General features: G+C 38.3%; 1 protein-coding gene across 7 annotated transcripts in view; it reads left to right on the top strand.

The window, feature by feature from the left end:
• The window catches only part of CRYBG3 (crystallin beta-gamma domain containing 3), a 145481-nt gene that overhangs the window by 47671 nt on the left and 83061 nt on the right, over positions 1-14749 (top strand). For 6 of the 7 annotated variants that reach the window (XR_012154202.2, XR_012154203.2, XR_012154199.2 and 3 more), the window contains exon 2: positions 2605-2683. Coding sequence is in view for 3 of the 7 variants with exons in the window: in XM_073305192.2 (XP_073161293.2) it covers positions 2605-2683 (79 nt within the window). In the remaining 4 variants the exon portion in view is untranslated. Of the gene's footprint in view, positions 1-2604; positions 2684-4426; positions 4589-14749 lie in introns of those variants that run through there. The other variant, XR_012154204.2, reaches the window with a different exon arrangement.

Genomic DNA, 14749 nt, shown 5'->3' with positions numbered 1-14749 from the left:
CGAAAGCTTGTCTCTCTCACCAACAGAACTTGGCCCAATAAAAGATATTACCTCATCCACTTTGTCTTTCTAATATCCTGGGACCCACGTGACTACAAAAGCATATATGGAAAAAATGTAGAACGTTGTGAATTTACTCTTCCCTAATGCCCTTGGTGAACCCTCCCTCCCCCTCCACATCAGTCATCTGTTCTCACTTTGTAGCTAGGATAGGGTAGTTGCGTGATGAATTGTATCACATTACTAAGAGTTCATTATTTTTACAAAATATCTTACAGAATATTCACTGCTATTAAGTATTATAAAAAATGAAACCTAGAATACATTGGGTCAGAATTACATTTGTCCATGCTATCAGTGTAAAGCAATTATAATGTTGCTTGAAAAACTGAATTTGGTAACTTCCTGAGACTTGGGGCATCTTCATTACATAAGAATGGCCATACTGGGTCAGTCCAAGGTCCATCTAGCCCAGTTTGCTGTCTTCTGACTGTGGCCAATGCCAGATGCCACAGAGGGAATGAACAGAACAGGTAATCAAGTGATCCATGCCTTGTTGTCCATTCCCAGCTTCTGGCAAAATATACGTACATATAAATTGCCTGGGATTATGTCATTATAAACGTCATACTTACTTTTATTCTTCATATCCCTTGAATGTATGCTCTTGTAAGTAAATATGTACAGTAAAAACTTTGTTATGTAATGTGTTTGGGAAATGGGGGGTGCCGGTAAGTCAAAAATTCCGGTTAACTAAGAGAGAGGGAGTTTGGGTGCAGGAGGGGCTGGGGATTGTGGTGCGAATGTGGGCTCTGGGAGGGCGTTTGGGTGCAGGAGGGGTTTCGGGGCACCGGATCTGGGCGGCGCTCACCTCAGGCGGCTCCCCGCAAGCGGCGATATGTCTTTGCTGCTCCTAGGCGGAGGCGCACCCAGGCAGCTTTGTGTGCTGCCTCTGCCTGCAGGTGCCACCCCCACAGCTCCCATTGGCTGTGGTTCCCGGCCAATGGGAACTGCAGAGCCAATGTGCGGGGCAGGGTGGGGGCAGTGCACAGAGCCCCCGTCACTGTTCCTCCGCCTAGGAGCAGCAGAGACCTGTCACCATTTCCAGGGAGCCACGCAGAGCCAGGTAGGGAGCCTGCCAGCCCTGCACCAACCAGACCCTATTAAAGATCAGATGCCGGTTTATAGAGCTTTCAGATTGGTAAAGTGCTGGATAACACAGCTTTTACTATAGCTGTGTGGAGGGGTTGTTTTATCAGCTGTGTGGAGGGGTTGTCCTATTGCAACAGGAGAATGGGAGTGGAACAGTTACATTAGCTCACCTATGTTTTGAACACAGTAGAGAAAGTACAACTAATGCTTAATACCTATTTTTCTGCTTGGAAAATAGGATAGCATGTTCCAGTAGTTGCAGATGCTTCAATTGCATAACATTCAATGATGATAAAAACACTGAATTCAAGTTCTCTCTTTTGGTAATATAAGAATGCTAATCTAGGTCATCAAGAGTCTGCTCAGCAATAACTGGACTATTCTTTGGTCCTAAATACAATATTTGGCACCAGCGGACACACACTTACTGTTCTCTGCTTTGGAAGGTAGTCTCCACTTTTAGGGGAAAACAAAACAATCCAAGAGCCACATTTTCTGCAGAGAGAGCTTTTGTGTTTACGTTTTTTATTTATTTATTTGCAGTGTGACTCATCTAGTATGTACCAAGGGCTCTGTAAAAACAATGTTGTTTACTTACTAAAGCAGAAGGTTTAGAATGTTGAAACACATGGAAGATTTTTTTTAAAAGACTAATTTCAGGTTCAGTTTTGGAAGGTGGAGGAATGTTTTTGTTTTGTTTTTATTGTGGCTAGAAAGTAAAGCTGTGTTTTCTCCTTTGTTTATTATAAGATATTTGCCTCAGAACTAAATACAAGTTAACTCTTGATTCACTGCACGTATTGCAGGATTCTACGGTAACCTGTCCAAGCGAGGCTGGTGCTAGAACAAAATTAATCTGGTATCTGTCAGTATTATACTTTAAAGATGTTGGCTTTTGTCTGTAAAAAAAGCACCCAAAAATGCTAAAAGTTTTAGAAAACATGGCTTATGAAGGAGAGGATAAAGGGTAGAGGGAAAAAATGATGATGGGGTAGCATTCTAATGGGCTATAAATACATGTCATAAGAAAAAGACACTCAAATTTGGCCATGTTATAAATTTCTGTCTAGAAAAGAATCTCAATTTGGACATGCTTAGAGATTTGTTAGTTTGGCAGCTGAAGTCTTTGAAGATTCCATCTGCACTGAGCATGCTCCGTTTCCTCGTAGCTCCAGTGTGCCAGCCATAATGTGCATGCACCATCCCCATAAAGCAACTGAGCGTGCTCTGTCCCCGTGTTGCAGGCAGGATTTTGTATTTTTTTAAAGAGTAAATATGTGCAATGTGCTCCTTTTTTAACCAAAAAAACAAAGAAACAAAAAAAACCCACAACCAACCAAACAAAAAACCTTTCACCTTTGCTTTTAAATTGCATAATGCAGTGCCTCTTGTGTTAAGTAACTCTGCCTAATGCAGGTCTTTAAAATAGTTAAATGTATTTTTGTTTTTCAGCTTTGCAAGTAAGGAAAATGAATCCATCAGTGTGAAAAGTGATAAAAAGGAAAGAATGCTTCTCCCTGAGCTGTTAAAGGTATGATTTTATTTGTTAATTTTCACTGAGCCAGTGTTTACTGCTTGCCTTCCTCCTTCCCCCTTTTTAAGTAGTATTATTAGTACTGTTGTTATTTAATATTTTAACGGTGGTGTGCCTAGAGGCCACAGTCAGGAATTGAGTCTCCACCGTGCTAGGCACTGATACACAGAACAGGACGGTGTCTGCTTCAAGCCCCTGATAGAAAGTTTACTTGGTCGTGCCTCAGTGAAAGGGGCTGGACTTGACGACTTCTTGAGGTCCCTTCCATCCCTACATTTCAATAATTCTGAAGTCCCTACCCTTGCTTACAATCAAAATCAATGCAAATTTAATGCTAATGAAACATGCAGGATTCACAGTCCTGGAGAAGAAAGTTATAATTTTATCCAAGGAACAGGAATTTTGCCAAGTGCCTCCCTAATGATTCTTCCATGTGAACTAGAAGTACCAGTCTTCCCTATGAAGTGATGGCTTCATTTTAAAACAAACAATCTTGAGGGGCTTCAAATCACACAAGTTACCAACCAAAACAACTGTATGATCTTTCTGCTGTAATCCTTGTCCTCCTCTTCTCCCTCGTTACCAATGTTAAACATAAGAACGGCCATACTGGGTCAGACCAGTGGTCCATCTAGCCCCGTATCCTGTCTTCTGACAGTGGCCAACATCTCATGCTTCAGAGAGAATGAACAGGACAGTTATTTAGTGAGTCATCCCCTGCAGCATCTCAGAGGTTTAAGGTCATGGGGTTGTGTCCCTGATTATCTTGGCTAATAGACATTGATGCACATATCCTCCATAAACGTATCTAATTCTTTTTTGAACCCATTTATAGTTTTGGACTTCACAACATCCCCTGGCAGTGAGTTCCACAGGTTGACTGTGTGTTGTGTGAAGTACTTCCTTTTGTTTTCTTAAACCTGCTGACTATTAATTTCATTGGGTGACCCCGGGTCTTGTGTTATGTGAAGGGATAAATGACATTTCCTTATTCACTTTATCCACGCCATGCATGATTTTATAGATCTCTATCATATCTTCCCTTAGTCTTCTCTATTCCAAGCTGAACATAGAATCATAGAATATCAGGGTTGGGGGTTGGACCTCAGGAGGTTATCTAGACCAACCCTCTGCACAAAGCAGGACCAATCCCCAGTTTTTTCCCCAGATCCCTAAATGGCCCACTCAAGGATTGAACTCACAACCCTGGGTTTAGCAGGCCAATGACCAAACCACTGAGCTATCCCTCCCCCCCCACAGACAATTCCAGTCTTTTCAATCTCTCCTCATATGGAAGCTGTTCCATACCCCTAATAATTTTTGTTGCCCTTCTCTGTACATTTTCTGATTCTAATATATCTTTCTTGATATGAGGTGACCCTTCATCTTACTGTGTCTTAATTTATGCCCCAATCCTGCAAAAGGACCATTAGTCTCATGTGATCAGGACCTTCTATTGTAAGAGGTTTGGGATAGGAACACTGTTTTGCCTGCAGAGTGCCAGTCATGTTTATTTCACGGTATATATAATTACATACAGTGCTGCTACTCTCTGTGCAACTTTTCTCAAGATTGCCTCTGCCCCTCCGTACCTCAGCCCTGATCAAGTGGGATGACTTTTAGGGGTAAGAAGGCAGTTCATTCTCTAGTCACATCCATTCAATTTTTGGTGTGTCTGCTCAGACAGTTCATGAGAGTACAAGTTAGTGCAAACTATGGTGTGGACACCTGTCATTTCAGGTAGGCCACTGCACAGAAAATGACTTTCAGATGCTACAGACTTGCACTGCATTTATTATTGCTGAGTGTTGAAAATATAAGAGAAAGAAATGGACCTTTCCCAAAAGACTTACAATCTATGTCTGACCTACAATACGGACACAAAACATGCTAGTGAACCAGGTGAGATACAGTCTCAGAACAGTGGCTCTTTTCTTCCTTTTTTAAAAAACATACACACACCCAATATCTTTCTACAGTGGATTATTGGTGAAAAGCTTTACATAAGAAGTTGGTTTGAGGAGGGATTTGAATGAAAAGAGAGGGTGTTTGGTGTGTCTGAATAGAACTGTTAGAAGTATAAGGGGTATATAGGATGAAATATGAAAATGAGATGGTTTCTAAGGGAAAGAATGAGCAGGATGTGTGGGTGGAGCAAAGGGACCATCAGTTGTTTGAACCGGCGACCTAGTGGTTTCTTGTTTTTACTGATGATTGTGTTATCCTGGTTTAAAACAGAACAAAAAACCCCACCAAACCTCATTTGTTTTTTACCTTGCAAAGAATAATACTAATTCAGCAATTATCATTTTGGTTATAAGTCTATTGTAATTTACAGCAAATAATGAAATTCTCTATGCAGAGTCTGCCTCAGCCATCTTTTCTGCAATGTTATACTAAAGATTGGTGTGAAAGAAAATTCTGTCAGAGGGTTCTGGCTGTAAGGAATCTAAACTTAAATACTCTCCATCATGTTGGTAGAGTTCCTTGTTTAATAATTTCACAAGCTGTGGTTTTATAATGTGCATTACATTATTTCTTGTGGTAATTCATTGTGCCTGTGTCTGAGAGTTGGCTTTGAAAAGAAGGAGCAGTGTTCATATTGTCAGAATGCTGGACATTTGCTGGATATCTCAAGGATGTCTGTGAAGTTACAGTTAAACTGCTCTTCCTCAGTGCCCTTATGTGACTTACCTGGTGGGTCCTTAGAGCATCCCTGGATGTTTCTTTCTAGACTGTGGCTCAAAATAATTGTTAGTGTATTTTAGAAGTGTGTGGTATACAATGCCAAATAAACTATTTTCTAAATATGCAATTTACTAAAATTACAGATAATTGGATAATGTTGAGATGGAGGGGAAAAAAGATTGATTTTGCTTAAGGTTTAAAGTTAATTGAAACAGGGCCTCATTGTACCGTATTTGATGTCAACCAAGTTGAGCTGTGTTGTGTAAAGATCCTTAATAGATAAAGTATTGCTACCCAGATCAAAGAAATTGTTGAGAGAGACTCAATGGTTCAGCAATTTGAATCATGGATAATGGTTGGTGTTGGAAGACGGACGTTCCAGTTTTATTGGATTAGATCACTAGATATATATATATTTTTAATTCTTCGGAATAGTTCTTTTACAGTTGCCCTTTCACAAATAATTGAGATTTCTAGGTTATGTGCATACACCCATGCACATATGGGTGGAGCGTGGCCCATCAAACTAACAGTGGGATATGGAGTCTGTGACTTGTTCAGATCCAGTTGAGGTTAGTTGTGGATAACACTCACTACCATCTGAATCAGTATGCATCCGATGAAGTGAGCTGTAGCTCACGAAAGCTTATGCTCAAATAAATTGGTTAGTCTCTAAGGTGCCACAAGTCCTCCTTTTCTTTTTACCATCTGATGACTATTTATTAGCCTGTATAAAATCAGTTGGTCATCTGTCACATTCCTGGTGGACACATGTCCATGTGATGGTGTTTTTGAACACTTATTAATGGTCTCAACAGAGAGGACAAGGATAGAATAGCTTGGAGATTAGACGTCCCTTTCCCTCCAAAGTAGAGGTCATCCCTACAAATCAGAGTTGATAAACTGGCTGAAGTGAGGTGAAAAATGTGTACAGCTGCTGTACTTCTGTGTGGCTGTATGGAGGTTTTCAGTTCCCAGTGCTGTCAGTTTTGCATCTTTCACGCATACTAAATGTTTTTCTAACTTTGATGAAAGCCCAAAGGGGGAAGTTTATGTAATACATTAATGTGGCCATTTTCTGAAATTCTAAAATCATTCTTTTAGCTATTTACTTGGGAAAGTATGTTAGTCAGCCTTTATTTGATCAATATCCAGGAAACGTTTTTGAAATTTTATTTGTTATATGCATTGACCTCACCCTTTAATTCACTCCCAGAAGGTACAATGCTAATTGACATTACTTATTTGCAGATTGTGTTTCGCTTCCGCTCTATGAGCCAGGGCTGTAAACATGGTTCTTTCTCAATAAATGTTCCATTTAGAAAGGCAGCTTTTCAATGCCATTGTTATTAATAAACATATAGCTCCATAGAGGCATATATAGTGCTTGAGTATTTTTAGTGTCTGCATTGCAGGACAAAATCAGTGTCCCAAACCTATTCATTTCTTTTGTTGTCATTATTTATTAGTACTTAAAATGGGCCACTTCTTTTTTTTCCTGGAACGGATATTAAATTTTTTTTGTTTCATCTTAAAATGTGTGTGGGATTTTTTTTGACAGCTTTTCTATAAACCTCTTAAACCAGTGATTTATGGTTGAAATGCAGATCTACTGACCTTCAGCTCTACCACCAGCTGCTCCACACCGTGATGAGCTCCAGGCCTGAAAATGACTTGGTGGTTCAGTTTTGATGGAGAAATTGCAATGTTTTAAACATTAAATATTGTATCATTTAAAGATAACATAAATATGGCCTTATTTGTGCTCTTGCCATAATGCTAGAACTCAATGTCAAGGAGCGTGACCTTGGAGTGTGACGTACAGCTTTTAATGGCTTAATTAACGTATGTTATGAAGACAGCTGTACATTTTTGTTGCCTTCACAGATTATCTGCACCTAATGGGCCTGAATCTCATCTCATTTTCACCTGTGTAAATTCCACCCCTGTAAAATGTGTCACATCAAGATTTGGACCAATATCTTCGCAAGTTTACTAAATGCTTTTTTAAAGTAAAGTTCTAATTTATGTTGGCTTTGAATGTGTTAACACATTCAAACATTTCTCACCTGGAGTGTGGACTCTTGCTGGATACCTGTTTATGGGACTTAATTAGTGAAGTTGGAGAGATGAACTACTTTACTTTTGAGAGAACAGGGGGCTGGAGCAGTACTGCCAAATGTGAATGTTCAAATATCATGAAGCTGCCTTAAAAATCGTGAGATTTTTAAAAAATATGTGGCAGACTTTTATTTGCCTTCTGGCTTTGAGCTTTTAGGGTTCACATTTTCAATCTTTTCTCTTCAGCCATAAGGTCTAGAAACATGGGTTTTTTTGTTGTTGTTTTTTTTAAGCTGAGATTCTCACATTATCACATGATTCCAGAAGCTAGGATTTTAAAATAAATGTCAAATTATGAGATTTGCAGTAAAATCATGAGAGGTGGCAACATTGCAGCTATTCAGGAGGATAGGATAGGCTATGCAGGAGGATTCTTCCTAAAATCTCTTAATTCTAAAATGGTGACATTCACCCAGATTCAGAGAGCGTGTCTGATGAGGCCCTTCAGAAAGAAGAAGCTTGGGCCCAAGCTCCCTCACCAGAGGTGGCATGAGGGACATTGGGCAGAACTTTGAACAAGTTGGTACCAGAAGACACAATATCTGCACTTTATATAGTCTGCTGGTAGGATTTGTGTGTGAGTGAACATCATACCTTCCCACCCCACTTATTATATGCAGCCTGATTGCTCAGTCTTTGCGGAAGGAAAAGATGAATTTCACACTTACTGAATAATTATTTTTAAAAAGTCAAAAGAAGCATCAGTTATATGGTAATGGGCTACCAAAAAATGCACCTCAAAACACATTCATTGATAAAAGAAACAGAACAGTTATATTGACAGGATTTATAGATAAAAGAGAATAAGCGAGGCAGTTAATTCATGTCTTTCTAGTTACTATGGTAGATCTATCTCTGAAGAAGAGAAATGAGTACTAACTTTCGATCTTCAATCAGAGAGATTTACTGTAGCGCCAGGCAAAAATCAGGAACAAGAAACTTGAAATAACCATCCAAATATCAATGGAATTTTATTTTAAAACTTCAGTTTGTCTTTCTAGAAGCTGTTATTGCTTTCAGGTTTTCCCTTAAAGGTGATTTATAAAGAATGTTGTGTTTTATATGAGGCCTTTTTTGCTGTCTTTTTATTTAAGAAAACAAAAAAAACATTTTTCCCTGCTTGTTTTCTGACCTCAATAACATTGTCTGGTCTTCCTCAATTTTGATAGGATATCTTCTGAATGTGTTAGCAACTTCTTATTGTGAACTTGTGGCACCCTAATTGAAAGAGCAAGGGGGGTGAAACTTTATTACAGACCATCTTGTGTCCAGAATGTTGACTGGCCTTAAAATTAAGTACTTGTTAAAAGCAAATGGAAAAATTAAACTGATTAAAAATCCCTTCCTATTGCTGAACTTTCATTTTAACTAAAGCAGTGTCATCATTTCATTAGTTTTCTAATCAGTCATCAAAGTCTTCCTGGGCAAATAAGGCGAGAATTGTTAATATAATAAAAAGCAGAAAAAAGTTTTTGTTTTTTTGGCTATTTTTAAACATCAAGCCTTATTAGGTCTTCTTTATGCAGAATAAAAAGACCTAAAAGGTGCATGAGCCAGTTATTTTCTTTCACAAAATATCTTTACAAGATTAATTTCACTCTTAAGATACTGGATTCTCATTCTTTGGTTAACTTTTAATGCATTTTTTTTCTGTGGTGTGTTTTGATTATCTTGTGTTTTTAATAGTGAGCTGTAGTTCACGAAAGGTTATGCTCAAATAAATTTGTTAGTCTCTAAGGTGCCACAAGTACTCCTTTTCTTTTTGCGAATTATTTTAAAGTAATTACAGAATAATAGGTTTTAGGGCTGGTAGAGACTTCTTGTTTTGTTATCTCCTCTAGCCTCTTTTTAACCCCCATCACCAAAAAACTACTCCTAAATGCTAAATCCATCTTTGTCTTGAATATAATTAGTGAAGTGCAGCACTTCCTTAGTTAATACTGTACTTATTTATTGTCTAATTACCTTTATTGTTGGGAAAAATTAAAACAGAATACCCCAAGAAATATTTCTAATCTTATGCCTTTCCTCGTCTCATAATTCCACCTCCTCCTGGTTTGTCCTGGAAATATAGAGACACAGTAGTTAATTACATCAGTCTCTCAAGAATACCTAATTTTTTTCTTTCACACTGTATGGAAAACAGAAGTCTGCTTCATATGTGAGATCCATGTGTTGCAGTGTAGCCCACACAGTGCAAAGCAAATGGAAGACAGTATCAAAAGGGGCAAGACTCTTTTTCTTCTCTGATGAGAGAAAATATGCTGACGGTAGCTTTCCCATAGCTATTCTCTGTGGGAATATATAGGTCTGCCAACTATTCCAACTATTTCTTGGTGAATTTTGTTTAATGTACAGTGTTTGAACAACTGCAGCACATAAAATTAAGCTAAAATTGGATACTCATGGAAAAACTTGTAAAATAAAGTGAAATTTGTTAAAGCCTTAACCCTGATCTTTCTCTCTTGGCATGGCTTCTCACAAGGTCACACAGGTTGATGCAATAGTCTGTAATCATGCTACTTTGTAGATTTGTGGTGCCTTTCATACAAGGATCTCAAAACATTTTACTTACGCTCATGAATAAAGTTGTAGAGCAATGCTGTGAGGTAGGTAAGAATGCTGTGCATTTCACATAGGTAAACTGAGACACTGCTAGGTTAAGTGACTTGTCCAAGGTCATGAGATGAGTTGGTGAAGTCTTGATTCCCAGTCCTCTCCTTTTACCATTAGATCAGACTGTATCTCAACCACAAAATGATACATTTTAAGCAGGGTTGTCAATTAATCACAGTTAATTTATGCGATTAACTCAAAAAAATTAATCGCAATTAAAAAAATTAATCTCGATTAATTGGAGTTTTAATTGCATTGTTAAACAATAGAATACCAATTGAAATTTATTAAATATTTTTGGATGTTGTTTTTTTACATTTTCAAATATATTAATTTCAATTATAATACAGTATACAAAGTAGAAAGGGCTCACTTTATCATGTTGTTTTTATTACAAATATTTGCACTGTAAAAATGGCAAACAAAATAAATAGTATTTTTCAATTCACCTCATACAAGTACTGCAGTGAAATCTCTTTACGGTGAAAGTGCAACTTACAAATGTAAATTTTTTGTTACATAACTGCACTCAAAACAAAAAAAAAAAGTAAAACTCTAGAGCCTACAAGTCCACTCAGTCCTACTTCTTTTTCAGCCAATTGCGAAGACAAACAAGTTTGTTTACCTTTATGGGAGATAATGCAGCACGCTTCTTGTTTACAATATCACCTGAAAGTGAGAACAGGCATTCACATGGCACTGGTGTAGCCGGCATTGCAAGATATTTACATACCAGATACGCTAAACATTCGTATGTCCTTTCATGCTTTGCCCACCATTCCAGAGGACATGCTTCCATGCTGATGATGCTTATTAAAAAAATAACGCATTAATTAAATATGTGGCTGATCTTCTTGGAGGAGAATTGTATGTCTCCTACTCTGTTTTACCCACATTCTGCCATATATTTCATGTTATAGCAGTCTTGGATGATGACCCAGCACATTTTGTTCATTTTAAGAACACTTTCACATTACATTTGACAAACTGCAAAGATGATACCAGTTTGAGATTTCTAAAGATAGCTACAGCACTCGACCCAAGGTTTAAGAATCTGACATGCCTTCCAAAATCTGAGAGGCATGAGGTGTAAAGCTTTCAGAAGTCTTAAAAGAGCAACACTCCGATGCAGAAACTACAGAACCCAAACCTCCAAAAAAGAACATCAACCTTCTGCTGGTGGCCTCCGACTCAGATGATGAAAATGAACATGCGTCGGTCCGCACTGCTTTGGATGGTTTATTGAGCAGAACCGTTATCAGCATGGACGAATGTCCCCTGGAATGGTGGTTGAAGCATGAAGGGCCATATGAATCTTTAGTGCATCTGGCACGTAAATATCTTGCGATGCCAGCTAAAACAGTGCCATGCGAACGCCTGTTCTCGCTTTCAGGTGATATTGTAAACAAGAAGTGGGCAGCATTATCTCCCGCAAATACAAACAAACTTGTTTGTCTGAGCGATTGGCTGAACAAAAAGTAGGACTGAGTAGGCTTGTAGACTCTAAAGTTTTACATTGTTTTATTTTTGAATGCAGTTATTTTTTGTACATAATTCTACATTTGTAAGTTCAACTTTCATGATAAAGAGATTGCACTACAGTACTTGTATTGTTTTTTACAGTGCACATATTGGTAATAAAAATAAAGTGAGCACTGTGCACTTTGTATTCTATGTTGTAATTGAAATCAATATGTTTGAAAATGTAGAAAACATCCAAAACTATTTAAATAAATGGCATTCTATTATTGTTTAACAGTGCGATTAAATTTTTTAATAGCTTGACAGCCCTAATTTTAAGTGATAATTTGCTGAGGAATAATGGTAATAAAATTAAAATGTATGAATATCCTTGCAAGGTGTGCTCCCGCCACAAAGTCCTGTGTAATAAAACAAATAGTTAACAATGGATTGTCATGGTGCTGTCTAGAATTTATGCTTCATAATCGGTGTTCATTTAGGGAGGGAGTTAGTCTAGTCTGAAGTATCTCACTGTTATGGCTGGAAGCTATGTCTTTTGTTCATGGAAATCTGTGTTTTAATGTTTTTAATATTTTAATTTCATTCACTTGTTGGGATAATAGAAGAGATTGTACTCTTGGCAGATTGACACATACCCTGCTAAATTAGCGCCTCTGGCAACTTGAACTGCTGCTCACTCAGTTACTGAGAGAAATCCGCAATCAATGGTCACAAATAGCTGCTCTTTATATTTAATAAGTAAACCCTGTGGCCAAACTGACTGTCTTTAGGGTACTACTGTATCCTTGGGACTTGATCCAGCACACCAATGGGACTATTTATGGTAGCAGTGAACACTGAGTCCAATTGTGTGTGTTGGATCAGCCCCTTAGCCATTAATATGTCCTTAATCTTGGTTTGAGTCAAGTTATTTGTCTTAAATTATATTATTGGATTACCCTTCCCCACTAGCTGGGTTGCAAATGAAATGAGATTAGAGGCAGGGGGAATGGAAAGTGAAGAAAGTCTTTTGGGGGCAGTGCTTCCTGTATTGTGCTCTCAAAGAGATGGGCAGTTGTGCGTGAGGGTTCCAGCAACAACAAAGGCTTATTGGATGTAAAGACAGTGGAGTCTTGCCTCATTAATTTGGATATCCTAGTGCCACAATATATAAATTTAAAAGACAGAACAGGAGCAGTGTTGCTTGTACAATGCCTAGCACAGTGGGATCGTGATCTAGATTGGAAGCTCTAGGAGCTACCGTATTGCAAAAGATAAAGAAAATAATTAACAAAAATATCTTCTTAGAGCACAAACAAATGTGAGGCAAGGGGGAGAATATATGAAGGAGAAGATTGATACATTCGTGTGTTGGGAAATGATAGCTTTGCATAGCTTGTTATCAGACTTAATATGTGCATTAAAATAATACGCGTTGACTTGCTGCAATTTAAATGTTTCTCAGGAGTTTTGCTGTATCAGCATAGGCATGCCTGTCTGCAACACTCCTTATTGTTAAAGACTTAGAAGCCTACTTTCATATGGAACCCCCCAGTTACCCTGAATTGTGTAAGTGATTCAGTGTTTGTGCAAGCAGGGACTACCAAACAGCTTTTCACTGGGCCATGAATCACGATTAAAACTAAGGGGCACAATCTTACAGGCTTTCTGTGCACAGAGCTGCCACAGTAGGAGCTTTGTGTGTGGAGAGTATACAGGACTGGACTCCTGGTCCCCAGAAGTGCAAGGTTAATTCACTAACTAACCCACTGTGGTGTCTGGCTCCTGAAAACATATCTTCCTCTTTAAAATAAATGTTTTTACAAAAACTGAAAGTAGAGGAAATCTGTTGTGAATTAATAAATGTTGTCAATTAGTAAGTAAACGAAGCTAAAAAATTCTTACCTAAAGTACTTAGTTCCTGCTAGATGGGAATTTAGTAATGTGCTCTCCTTTGGGCTTCATCTCCATGCTACTTGTAAACTTCGACTAGTGCAGAATATGGCAGCCTGCTTGCTTGGAAGTGCCATGTGCAGAGATAACTTCACTGCTGCATTCAAAGAGCTACCCTGCTTTCTAATTCACTTCCAGGAACACTTCTAGTGGATGGAGTTGACCTGTACAGCAACAAATGGCATGCTGGCTAAAATAGACACCAGCACATCCCCTTGTGATGCTTCAGCAGTTGATCAGAAAAAGGTCTGGGAAGCACGTGGGATTCAGGAAGGGGCCTTCAGCTGTGCTGCTTGTATTTCCCCCTTCTTGATCTGAGAGAGGCAGAGCTGTGTAAGAGCACATTGCAAGGCCTTTCTTTTACCAGCCTTTTGTGAAAGGGTTGATCTTAGTGATTTTGAAAGGGTGTATGTAGGCCTAGAGGGGTGACCAATGAATATTGGAGGTGGGGGGGATTGATTTGTGGATGGATGGGTAACTGATGAGCCCATGGGGATGAGTGTGGCATAAAAACCTGAATACAATAGAAAATCTTGCTTACAGATTGTCCTTGTTGGTTAACTGAGCAAGGAATATAGTTTCATTTTACATGATTTAGAATTGTTGTTCTGCATGTGCCTAGATCAGTGGTTTGGTACACTAAAAAAGTTTAAATAATTACGTGTAATTTTAATTAAGATGCTGGTACCTGGCACACTGGTAAATGTTTGAGAAAACATTTTGTAAAAACAAAATACCTTCCTTTAGCACTGACTGTCATTAATCTTTGCTGAAGAGTAAGGAGAAAAGGCCTTTTTTGTATACATGGTATGGAGATTACTGAAGTGTAAATTAGGAAGGTTCTACTTTTATGTTCATTTGCAGTGTTCTGCTTTTTTCAATACCATAGCCTGAAGAAGGGGAATCATACCACAAAACTAAACATGTTAATAACTGAGCTTATGAAATAGCAGAGTAAACATACTCCACTCTTTGAAGGAAAAAAGTAGTAAAATATTTGGCTGGAGGTCAAAGATCAATGTATTTAACGGTAAGGAAAAACTCTTAAGTAACAAGTTGCCTGCCTCTCATCAAAATTATCACTGGTCTCCATGTCTAAAAGGAGGCACTTCATTAAAATACTGCTTTTCATCACCCAGGCTTGTCAGTCATTGGGTAGTCCTTGTACAAAACTCTTATTCTGTCTACTTAAAATAACTAGCATAGCACTCAGTATGCCCATCT

This window comes from Lepidochelys kempii, chromosome 1 (assembly GCF_965140285.1).
Source record: "Lepidochelys kempii isolate rLepKem1 chromosome 1, rLepKem1.hap1, whole genome shotgun sequence".
In the NCBI taxonomy this organism is placed as follows: domain Eukaryota; kingdom Metazoa; phylum Chordata; order Testudines; family Cheloniidae; genus Lepidochelys; species Lepidochelys kempii.
Note: the sequence above shows the minus strand (reverse complement) of the source record. Positions and strands in the feature narration are given on the sequence as shown.